General features: G+C 50.2%; 2 protein-coding genes and 1 pseudogene across 9 annotated transcripts; 1 reads left to right on the top strand and 2 right to left on the bottom strand.

Annotated features, from left to right (window-relative positions):
* Positions 1 to 2,916: 2,916 nt before the first annotated feature.
* On the bottom strand, positions 2,917 to 5,406 carry LOC144710373 (pentatricopeptide repeat-containing protein At1g08070, chloroplastic pseudogene; annotated as a pseudogene).
* Positions 5,284 to 8,377, bottom strand: LOC144710384 (vesicle-associated protein 1-2-like). 5 transcript variants are annotated; one of them, XM_078584161.1, is made up of 9 exons: positions 8,001 to 8,279; positions 7,817 to 7,915; positions 7,130 to 7,200; positions 6,971 to 7,052; positions 6,776 to 6,888; positions 6,548 to 6,700; positions 6,431 to 6,481; positions 6,321 to 6,359; positions 5,284 to 5,460 (listed from the first exon to the last, which is right to left on the bottom strand). In XM_078584161.1, the coding sequence occupies exons 2-9, from the start codon at positions 7,863 to 7,865 to the stop codon at positions 5,284 to 5,286; spliced, it is 735 nt and encodes a 244-aa protein (XP_078440287.1). In that variant the 5' UTR covers positions 7,866 to 7,915; positions 8,001 to 8,279. The 5 variants fall into 5 exon arrangements, with proteins under 5 accessions (XP_078440287.1, XP_078440261.1, XP_078440270.1 ...); XM_078584135.1 differs by lacking the exon at positions 7,130 to 7,200 and having other exon boundaries at positions 6,971 to 7,129; positions 7,817 to 8,171; positions 8,262 to 8,377; XM_078584144.1 differs by lacking the exon at positions 7,130 to 7,200 and having other exon boundaries at positions 6,971 to 7,129; positions 8,001 to 8,282.
* Positions 8,378 to 8,599: 222 nt separating this feature from the next.
* ACP1 (acyl carrier protein 1) lies at positions 8,600 to 10,807 on the top strand. Of its 4 annotated transcripts, none has more exons than XM_078584178.1 (4): positions 8,600 to 8,798; positions 9,743 to 9,826; positions 9,913 to 10,035; positions 10,124 to 10,807. In XM_078584178.1, the coding sequence occupies exons 1-4, from the start codon at positions 8,730 to 8,732 to the stop codon at positions 10,250 to 10,252; spliced, it is 405 nt and encodes a 134-aa protein (XP_078440304.1). In that variant the 5' UTR covers positions 8,600 to 8,729; the 3' UTR covers positions 10,253 to 10,807. The 4 variants fall into 4 exon arrangements, with proteins under 4 accessions (XP_078440304.1, XP_078440297.1, XP_078440320.1 ...); XM_078584171.1 differs by having other exon boundaries at positions 8,613 to 8,798; positions 9,743 to 9,829; XM_078584194.1 differs by having other exon boundaries at positions 8,614 to 8,798; positions 9,761 to 9,826.
* The last annotated feature ends 317 nt before the right edge of the window (positions 10,808 to 11,124 follow it).

Genomic DNA, 11,124 nt, shown 5'->3' with positions numbered 1-11,124 from the left:
CCCAACATCCATTCCCTGTGAAAACGACCCTTGGTCATCACTAGCTAACAAAATTATTTATGAGTGTAGGTTTATAAATATGATTGATTAAACTCAATGTCACAACAACGTAATTTTAGCCCTAATTTTGACCTTAAAAACAATATTTTAGAATAAATAAAAATATATATGAAAGGAGGAAGAGCAAGCAATGTCGGTGAAAATAAATTACTGGCAGAATTGAATCTAATACCATAACTATTCCCTTCTAGAAAAAAATTATGAGATAGCAGAAATTACAGCATCAATGCTTTAGTTATTGATGCATCAATGAAATTACTGGGAAAATAACTAAATCAATGATTTTACTACATGAATGACATAGTAATAGTATTTGAAATTTATACGTTCTTGTAGTTATCTATTTAATTTTCTTGTAAATTTGATTGTGGATAAAATTTATACTTTCTTGTAGTTAACTAATAGTATCTCATTAGTTTTCTTGTAAATTTGGTCCACAGTGTGACATTGTGGGATGAAGAGGCCAAAAGGTGGAAAGTCCAAAATTCTGTCCTCAATAGAAAAGGGCCTCCCATGTTTTCTTGTATTGTTGAGATGGTATCCTTGAGGCCTACCAAATGTCGTGCTCATCGTAGACTTGAGACCACTATGATGCCATTCTTGCACACATCTCTTCTTCTGGCCGAGTACCTAATTGATGGGGGACCATCCAACTTCGAAGACCACGTCGAACAAGTTTGTCGAGCGAGGGTTCACGCACGAGACCCAGCCTTCGGAGTACCCGGCCTAGACAACGGGCCACAAAGGTTTGACATTATCTTTCCTTATATTTTCCTTGTTTAGTAGGCCTTGTAAGTCGGCCGCGTATGTGTTTGTTTTTGTTTGTTTGCACGTGTTTGGACCGCTATATGGACCTACATGTTTGCGCGTGTGTAAGCCCATGTGTGGGCATGTTAGGGGACTCTCTCTTCTATTAGGGGGCCCTAATTACGTTTAATTGGGCCTTCTCCCCTGTATTTCTAAGGGGGAAGACCCATATTTGCCCCAATAAAAGGTGGGGTCACCCATAAGAGAGCGGGAGAGAAGAATTATTGAGAAAAAAGTGATTTTTATGGATTTTCCTGATTTTTAAATGTTTTTTAGTTTTTTCCATATTTAAAAAAATGCCACTACAAAGTAAGGAGATAGAAAAACCCTAGAGTTTGCCTAAAACTGCTGCTGTCCTCGTCCGCAATCACCGATGTTGCCGCCACCACTGTCGGCACTCCGGCCGCCACCGCTGCCAGCCTTGCGGCCCGCGATCACCGAGTCGCCCGTGCCGCCGCCGTGGCCGACTGTGCCACCACCGTGACCTTCTGGCCATCAGCCACAGCCGCAGCCATGGACGCAGGCGCAGCCGTGGCCGCGGCCACAACCGCAACAGCGACCGCCAGCCACCGCCGCGGCCGCAGCCGCAGCCGTGGCGACGTTGCACCCTGCGGCCTGTCGCCGCCGCCGCGCCTGTTGCCATGCCCCCCGGCGCTTGCACCACCGAGCCCTGCTACCGCCTACACCGCGGTGCCTAACGCCGCTCCTACCGCAGTGCCCTTTGGTGTGTAATACGAGCCGTTCGGTCCCAGCGTCCGTCATGTTACATCACTAATATCTAATATTTTACTACTACATGCTAATGGATACTTGCTTTTCTAAAAACAAAATATTATATGATCTAAACAAGAAAGTTTCCTCTGTTTGAAATCTGGAAGATGGATCTCATAAAGGATTTTGTCAGAATATTATCCTGATTGGGGAAGAGGATGTTCTTGAAGTATGGCCTACCTCCTCGCCACCTGATGAACTTATTGAAAAGAAGACACTCGACGAGAACCTGGGAGATACCGCATTTCTAAAGAAGTTCTGCTTCTGCCAAGGACTTGCCAGTTCACATGCATATTTAAAAAGTAATTTAACTCCTCAAGATTAAAAGTAGAATGTAAAAGAAAACTTGTCTTTCCAAATATTCAAGTATTGAGGTTATAGGGAACTTTCACCTTGAATAATAGAAACATGCGTTTATAAGTACCTTGGTCTTAGAGTCAAGGTGAAATCTGGATTAGAAAAAAATTGAATACGTCTGAAAAAGGAAAGAGGTATTATGGATTCAAATGAAGATTTGATAAGGAATACTCATAAACTGTAAATGGCATCAGGGAAAACTATGGATCACAAAAGTATTTTGTTATCTTTCAACAACAGCATAAGAGAATAATAATCTGCAATTCTTCCTTCTTCTCTCCTTGGCTTTCTTTTCCTCAATTTCGTGACAAACAGAAGGAGAGATAGGGTGAAAAGAGAAGAAAAGGCAAGGGGAAAATAAGAGAGACTGAGAGAGTGTGTGATAAGATAGAGAACAAAGAGAAAATGGAGCAATAGGTCACAATAAAAAAAATTTACAAACCCAAATTTAAACTTGAACGACGACAACAGCAGTGATGGGGAACGACTGCAGCACATTCAGTGAGGGCGTCGTCTGGCATGCGACATGCAGCGTGCGGCGAGCAGTGGCGACAGCAGGCACACTGAGGATGACCATTTTGACTTCTGAAGAATGCTTCGGAAAATATAATTAGATACGTTTGGTTAAATATAATATATTTTGTCATCCATCAGTCCATCATGACGGACGAATGACGGAACGGGACTGATGATGGAGTTGTGACGATCATGAAAATGGATTGATGACATAACAAACTTGTGGTTGGATGACTGAGAGAATGACTGAATGGAAGTCCCTTCGGTCCCGTTTCGTCTGTCTGAAATCATCTTCCGTCACTCGTCCAACAAGCCTAAGCCATGATTTAAAACCGTTGGAGTATAAGTTGTATAACCCTTGGTCTAGTGAGTTTATACTTCAGTTACCTGTCACTTTTCCATTGGTTGGCTGGAAATATATTTCGTTTATACATTTAAGTCCAAACATAATGCTATAAACAACGGTTCGCCCTCATTTGATTGCAGTAGCATTCGAAATGAGCGGAGCGGGTCACCAGAAGCCGCCGCAGGAGCAGTGGCCATGGCTGAAATGGTGGAATCTCCGCCGATCTCGGACGATGATCTCTCGCCTCGCCACCTCGGAGACCAATTCCATGGCGCGATGGCAGTCCCCGCAGATCCGGAGGTTCTTCACGATCCGGATAGGCGAAGAATCCCCTTTCTCGGAGCTGATCAGCGCAAAGCTCACCGCCAGCTTCTCGCTGTGCCGGAACAGCGCTTCCTCCCTGTCCTCCTCCGTCTCGATCCTCCTCAGCAGCGCGCCGATGTCCGGCTCGTATCCGAGCGGCCTGATCTCCTTCACCAGCTCGTCCCAGGCTCGGTAGATCTCCTCGAACCGGGCGTGCGCCGTGTCGCCGGATCTGAAGCAGTGCACGCCGCCGGCCGCCTCGACGGAGCTCCAGCCCGGGCTCTTCCTGAGCTGATTCGCCCTCATCTCAGCCCTGACCCTCTCCACCTCCCCCCACCGCCTGGCCGACGCGTAGGCGTTGGAGAGCAGCACGTAGTTCCCCTCGCGCCGCGGGTCTAGCCGCGCGATCTCCGCGGCGGCCTCCTCCGCCAGGGAGACGTTCTTGTGGAACACGCTCCCGGCGAGGATCGCGCCCCAGATTGCCGAGTCCGGCTCCATCGACATGGTCCGGACCAGCTCGCGCGCCTCCTCCAGCCGGCCGGCGCGGCCGAGCAGATCTACCACGCAGCCGTAGTGCTCGATCCTCGCCGCCAGGCCGTGCTTGCTCTGCATCGTCTCGAAGAGCTTCAGTCCGTCGTCGGCGAGCCCGCCATGGCCGCACGCGCTGAGCACTCCCACGAAGGTGATCGAATTGGGGGAGACCCCGCCCCTCTCCATCCTCTCCAGCGTCGCCACCGCCTCCCTGCCCCGCCCGTGCGCCGCCAGCCCGCCAATCATCGCGTTCCAGCTGGCCAGGTCCCTCTCCGGCATTCCCTCGAACAGCCGCCGCGCCCGGTCCAGATCCCCGCACTTGGCGTACATGTCCACCAGCGCCGTGTCCAGGTACACGTCCCTCGGTATCCTGTTCCTGCGGATCACCCCATGCGCCCACTCCCCCAGCTCCAGCGCGCCCGTCTGCGAACACGCGTCGAGCAAGCCCACCATGGTCACCCCGTCGGGCTCCGCCGTCATCCCCCGGAACAGCTTAATCGCCTCCTCCGGCCTCCCGTTCCTCGCGTAAGCTCCAATCATGGCGTTCCACGTCAGCAGATCCTTCGCCTCGGCTTCATCGAAGACCCTCCTCGCCGCGTCCACCTCCCCCCTCTTCGCGAGCAGGTGCAGCAGCGCCGTGGAGACGGCCGCCGGCTTAGGCGTCATCCTCCTCGCCACGGCGACCACGTCATCCGCCGCTTCGTCAACCTCGCAGGCCGCCGAGAGCGCGGTCGCCATCGTCGTCCCGTCCGGCGTCGTCCCGGACGTGAGCATCTCGGAGAAGACTCTCAGGGCTTCATCCGGCCGTCCGTTCTGCGCGAGCGCGGCGATCATGGCGTTCCACGTGGCGACGTTCCTGGTGGGCATTTCCTCGAACAGCTTGGAAGCCTCCGCCACGTCGCCCGCCCTCGCGTAGGCGGTCAGCATCGTGTTCCAGGAGACTTGGTCTCTGCGGGGCATCGCTTGGAAGAGCGCCCGGGCGGCGGGGAGATCTCCGCCGTTGATCAGAGAGGACAGCGCGATGTTGGCAGTGGTGGCGTGGGGCTCGGAGATGGAGGCGACGAGCTGGCCTGCCAGGTCGGCGCGGCCGCACTTGGAGTACATGTCGAGCAGCGCGTTGAGCGCGAAGACGTCGGCGCTGGCGCCGGCGGTCTTGGCCAGGCTGGCGTGGACCTGCGCGCCGAGGGCGCCGTTTGCGGTGGCGGCGCAGGCTTTGAGGAGGGCGGCGAAGGTGTAACGGTCGGGGGGGAGACCTCGGTCCAGTACCTCGCGGGCGTAGAATAGGAGGGCGGAGCGGGGGGAGGAGTTGAGGGTGTAAGCGTTGAGCATGGAGTTGCAGAGGACGAGGTCTGGGTTTGGGGCGGAGTGGAAGAGGCGGGCGGCGTAGTCCATGGCGCCGGCGGCGGAGCTGGCGGTGACGAGCTGGGTGACGAGGACGGCGTCGCGGTGGAGGTCTCTGCGGTAGAGCTGGGCCTGGACTTGGCGGACCTGGCGGAGGTCCAGGCCGGGGTTATCCCGGAGAAGGCGGGACAGGGACCGCGCGGTCCAGGGCTCGGCCGGCACGGCCATCCCGCGACCGCTCCGGGTTCGGCTCAGGAGCGGACCAGGTAGCCCGCGGCGAAGGCCACCGCGGCCACGAAGATCACGAACAAGAAGGGGAAGCCCGCGCCGGCTTTGGCCGCCGCCCTCCTCCTCTGCGGCCGTCCCGCGGTTACGACCTGTGGCTGCTCCCTGGGTTTCTCTGATAGCCTCGCGATCGTCTTCTCCGCCTGCGTGACAACCATCCAAACCCGTCGTCCTTATCGTCATCTTTTCGAGACGAACGGAACTGTCGTAAAATCTTATAGTGCCTGGACGCGGACGGGACGGTTTTTTCGTTTTGGTGCAAAAAAACCGTACCGTCCCCAGGCGTTAGACGGGACGAATGTACTAACATTTCAAAACTTCTATGGAATGGAATGCCAATCGTTTTCCATTCTGGATGTCATATGGGACGTGGACGATGGATGGGACAGGACGAATATCGTCCCGACGTCTGGAATCAGTGCAGTGATGCATTCCGAGTGGAGAAAACCGTCCCGTCCATTTGTCTTGGGACGAATTTCCGTCCCGATTTTCATCCAACATCGCGGGGCAATTTTTTCATCCTAGGACGAAAAAACCGTCCCGTCCGCGTCCCTGCACTATAATTCATGTGGGATCAGGACGCCAAGGGTGCACCCATTACCAACTGAACAGTTCCTGGACAGGACGGTTCAGGACACCCCAAAAAGGGGGGCACGGGAAGGGGACGAAAATCGTGCCAGACTGTCCAGAGTCTCCATCCTGGATGATCGTGCACTAAAACTATAGTTTCTTTCCGGAATGAACAACTGAACAAGAGCCACTTAGAGGCTTAGTTCTATTTCCATTCCAAGGTCAGGACCGATGGCTGATGATGGGTAGGAACCCGTTCCCTTCCATTTCGTCATCGTTTCTTATTCGATGACGGATGACGACAACTGCGCCCCGTAGTCGCCATCGTCATCGTGGCATGGAGGAATGAACAGCCTCTTTGTAAGTCAAAGAATCGTCATCCTTCAGATGTTTGGCATATCAAACAGCCCCTAATCTTTTCGCGGGTGCTTACCTCCTGGAGTTTGGATTCTAGATCAGCAATCTTGGTCGGCTGGTGAAATGATAACGCGTGAGTAAATAAATGAGCTGAATGTAAGAAAATTGAGCAAAGGTTACACTCACTGCATCATGTTTTGTAGGTAATGTTTTTTCATCAGTTATCTCCTCGGTTGCCTGCCAAAAGAGGAAACTTTAAAGCCATTGCGATGTCAGGGGAATTCTTCTCAAAGACATAGTTACCGTGGGAATTGGAATGGGTTGAATGTTCTTTGGAGATTCAGTCCGATTAGGGCTTCCATCCAAAGGAGAGGTTTTTTCTGGAGACTGGGAAGGGCTGACAAGAATTACTCTTAGCTTGCTTTCCACTAAAGGGTTGCCGCTTTCTCTTGAGAACTGCCCCAAAAAAAAGAATTTTTTTAAAAAAGAAACAGTTTAAGAGGAAAACTTATCAGCTTATTCCTTGCTGACCAATCTTGGGTCGAGGTCCTCTGTGGTTCCCGATGGAACAGTTGTGGTTTGTACGAGGAACTTGTCTTTGCATTGCATGTCTGAGGGAGCCACCCTCTGCGCTTGCATTGTGACTGCGGTTTTAATTCAACATGAGTAGCGGTGGATGAACGCAACATGAATGAAAATCTCTTCGATTCAAATGAAGAATTTCACCTGTGATATAATACGTTGTCTTGGGTGGGACAATCCCTACGTTTGGCTTTACACAATATTTCTTTGGAGCGGTGGTTTTGACCTGTCCACGCCGTAAAGGGGGTGAAGAATACGAGACTGACGTTTCTTTTGATCTGTTATTTGGACGGTTCATCGTACCTTAAATGCGACATAATCGGTGGATTTGTTGAGAAGTTGCAAGGAACATGAACTTTGTTTCTTCACTTCAACTACCCAAAAATATTCATTTTTTTATGATCAGATGCAAAAGATGCAACTCATTCGCGATTAAGGATAAGACACAGAAAACTGGATAAATTTCGATTCAACCATGAAACGAAGAAATGAAATTCTTAACCCAAAGAACAGACAGACTAGGATATTATTTAGGAAATAAATTATCCACTCTAAACTGAAATTTGTGTTTTGGCATTTTCTCTCAAATTGCAGTAAAAAATATTGCTCTACTACTTTTTCAACCATAAAAGCATGATCATCGCCAACAAATGCGACAAATAGAACCACGGCCTTCATATTTATGACAATGCACTATGCACAGGGGGAAAAGATTGCTGAAAAATTCCCCTAAGGCAGACGATAACCAGAGAGGAAAATTCGAAATAGGAAGAGAAAGAGCAGTCAACTGATGTGATCCGAATCGAATTAGGTGGAAAGGCCTCTTCAGATTCCACAAAACATTCTTCGGCCTAGATCTCTGCAGAGTAGAATCCAGAAACCAAAATGGAAACAAAAACCTGATTGAACAGTTGGAGATCCATCTATAGTTGGAGAGTGCCGATTGAAGATCTATGAATAGTAGGAGATCCATGGCGGAGGATGACTTACAGACGAACTTGAGCTCCGAAGGCCGGACTTCTAGGAGCTCAACCTCCATCTTCCCTTCAAAACCTAGCTACCAAATCAAATGCAGTGGCGCAATCTGGCCTGCCTCAAATCGCCACAGAGATCACGATAAACAGAATTCGAGAAGCAGACGGAGATGAAACAACGATCACACGGCCAATTTTACCTCGGGGAAGGGAAAGGAATCGCTCGGCAACAAAGACCACAAGAAGGTCGATCGAATAAATCGCCTTCATTAGCCGTCGATGATGTCGCCCACTTCGCCGAGATAAAAATTTGCTACAGTTCTTCCGGGCCCCCACATAATTTATTGCAGAATTCAAAGGATTGAAAGAACCTGGCAGCAGTAATTCACCAGAGCGACGAGTCCGGCGGAGAGCGGTGAGTAGATAACCAACTGTTCAATTGTTCAACTTGAAAACTTTACCGTGACGAAAATCTGCATGAAAAAGGCGAGAATCAATTCTTCAATTGATCGACAGAACCACAAGCGCTCCTTCCATTAATCGAAATTCAACCAGCGAAGCATTCGATTTCGAAGTAAGAACTCAACTCAATTACCGCGTTCGAACTATCTCAGCCCGCTAGAATTACCGTCGACTGTCGTCGTCTTTTGTATTCAAACTAGGGGGAGGTTGAAGATGCCGCCACGCGCCAGACTCCGATTGGGCCACCTGTACTCTCGCCGAACAATCCTTATATTCCTAAAATCGACCGCTATGGACACAGAGAAACAAAAGATAGTTGTTTACTAAGTCGAACCGGGCCTAGAAAGTTCTATCCGACGTGGCAATTATCAGGCGGGACCCTTTTTAAAATAATTTCGTTCTTCGCCCATTGTTTTAGAGTCTTGAAGAGATCTAGTCCAGAGAGAGGATCAGAGGACGACGGACAAATGTCTTCGATTGCGGCGCCTTCAGTCTTCGTTGCGTCTTGGCATCGATCGACACGGCGGAAAAATCAGGTCTGATTTCGCCGAGCTGAATACTAGATGAATTACGCTTCGTTTCATCTCTGGATCGGTATTTTTCTGGATTCTCCGGTCTTGGAGGTTTGATTAGTTGAAGTCACCTTCGGTTTTCTCCTTCATACGTTTTTTTTTTCTGTTTCCGATAATCATAACCGACTTTTCATGTAACTGCATGCTCCCTGCCGCAGTAACGAATTTTACTGACCGAAAATGTAACTTATTAGCAGGTAGAGACGATTATCTATCAGTCTGTTTCCTCAAACTATGTATCGAACATTTTCCAATTGATTCTGTTTTTTTTCGAAGATTTCGATTAGTTTCTCTAACAAACCAGAATTTTCATCGTTGCGCACTGCAGCAGCAATTTTTGAACGACATGATTGCTATTCCCGAAAGTATCTTTATTGGACATGTTTGATTCCTGCTTTTGAACTCGAGAACTGAATTCCAAATAAATCACTTCTCGTTTCTGCTCGAGATCGGTATTTTTTTCTGGATTCTCCTTTCTTGGATGTTCGATTAGCAGAAGGTCCCTTTGATTTTTCTCCTTTACGTGAATTTTCTATTCTTTCGAGTAATCATGACCAACTTTCCACGTAATTATCGGTAGCGGATTACGAGAACGAATTGCATGCTCCCTGCCGCTATAACGAATTTTACTGACCGTAAACAAAAACGATCACCTATCACCACGCTTAATTTTCCAGATCGATTCCGTCCTCCACAGTTTTTTCTCGAAGATTTTTCAACACCAAAACGACATGATCGCCGCACGCGAAAGAATCTTAATTGAACATGCCAGATTCCTGCTTTCGATCCTTTTTCTTGTCCGCTATAAATCGGGAGCCAACGGCCGAGATTTCTTCAAATTCCCATCGATTCCGCAATCAAGTTCCATCACATCATCAATCTCAACCTGATCTAACCATTCCTCCGAGGATTCACGGGCGGCGCAGGCGTTCATCTCTGTTCCCGGCACTCAGAGAGCCGTCCGGGCTTCCTCTAGAAGAGTATCTTGCTCTGTAGTAATCCCTCAAACTCCCTCCTTCGCCAGTAAAAACCCTAAAAATCAAGCCTAGGGTTTACACCATAGCTTCGTCCTCTTCAGGCGAAGCCTGAGACCGTGGAGAAGGTGAGTAGAATCGTGAAGAGACAGCTGGCGCTCCCCGACGACGCCGCCGTGGAGAGCAGTTCAAACCTGGCCCAACTCGGCGCCGACTCGCTCGACACGGTAACCCGGTCGACTCGCCCTCCCCCCTTCTCGTCCGGGACGGCATAGCCCCGTCCCGTCCCCTGAGACCGTCATCGCCGAAGCGCAGGTGGAGATCTTGATGAGCTTGGAGGAGGCGTTCGGGATCAGCATGGATGAAGGGAGCGCGGGGAGGATCGTGACCGTCCAAGACGCCGCTGATGTGATCGAGAAGCTCGCATCTGGGAGGCCATCTTGATCTAATTGTCTCACAGGCTGCCACGTGGAACCGCCATCTGCCCATCTCTGTAGTTATATTTACTTAAATAGTAGAGGAGAAAACCCGCTCCTTTTTGTGATATGGGGGCCGCTGTATTGGCCTGCCTTCTCTTAGTGGCGACGGCGGCGGCGGCGGGGGAGAAGGCGGCGCCGCCGGAAGCCGGCGGCGATATGCCGGTGCTGCCGACGCCGGGCGGCGGCGGCGGAGTGGCGGCGGGGGGATCGCTGCCGGTGATTCCTTCAAGACCCAGTCCGCCCAACCCGGACGAGGGTCTGGCCACGGCGGAGTTGGCCCCGCAAAGCGGCGCCGCCAGCTCCGCCGCCGCCGCCCGGCTGCCGGCGGCGGCGTGGGCGGCGCTGTTCTTCCTGACGTGGCTCTGAAAACTCGCGCTTTTTGAGTTTGGTCTGTGGTGATGCTCAGAGCTGTGCCTTGGGATGAAGGGAGAACCGGGTCGGGTTATCAGGGCAGAGAGAGAGAGAGAGAGATGTAAATTTTTTGAGAAATTTACATGGTTTTCTCTGATTGTTGGCTTCCTATTCCATAAGTTCATTGCTCACTTATTCGTTGAGGATTTGGTCGTGTTTTAATTCCTTTTAGATTTCTGTGTATGTGAATTATCTTACTTATCAAATTCGAATCTACTCCAAACTCAAGTCCTCTCATTTTCCTTGATTTTCTCTACTCTAGTTCATCAATTTTTTTGTTCCTCGCAGTCATTCATGACTGGATGATGAAATGATCATTGTGGATCGTTGACTCTTTGACTTTGTCTGTGTAATCAACCATTATGACCAAAGTCATTGGTTAAATGGACCAGATGCCTGACATATTGGTAGTACCGGTCCGGACTA

The sequence above is a fragment of the Wolffia australiana genome, chromosome 1, assembly GCF_029677425.1.
Source record: "Wolffia australiana isolate 7733 chromosome 1, ASM2967742v1".
Classification (NCBI taxonomy): Eukaryota; Viridiplantae; Streptophyta; class Magnoliopsida; order Alismatales; family Araceae; genus Wolffia; species Wolffia australiana.
This window is presented reverse-complemented; position numbering and strand designations above follow the sequence as displayed.

What these genes read in the sequence shown, in the direction of transcription:
- LOC144710384 (XM_078584135.1), bottom strand. Translation starts at nt 7,865, where the DNA reads ATGGAGGTTGAGCTCCTAGAAGTCCGGCCTTCGGAGCTCAAGTTCGTC. An exon ending in AACCCATTCCAATTCCCACG is followed by an intron (nt 6,482 to 6,547) that starts GTAACTATGTCT and finishes CTCTTTTGGCAG; the next exon opens with GCAACCGAGGAGATAACTGA. An exon ending in TACCTACAAAACATGATGCA is followed by an intron (nt 6,360 to 6,430) that starts GTGAGTGTAACC and finishes TCATTTCACCAG; the next exon opens with CCGACCAAGATTGCTGATCT.
- ACP1 (XM_078584171.1), top strand. Translation starts at nt 8,730, where the DNA reads ATGTCTTCGATTGCGGCGCCTTCAGTCTTCGTTGCGTCTTGGCATCGA. An exon ending in CGACACGGCGGAAAAATCAG is followed by an intron (nt 8,799 to 9,742) that starts GTCTGATTTCGC and finishes CATTCCTCCGAG; the next exon opens with GATTCACGGGCGGCGCAGGC. An exon ending in GAAGAGTATCTTGCTCTGTA is followed by an intron (nt 9,830 to 9,912) that starts GTAATCCCTCAA and finishes CGTCCTCTTCAG; the next exon opens with GCGAAGCCTGAGACCGTGGA.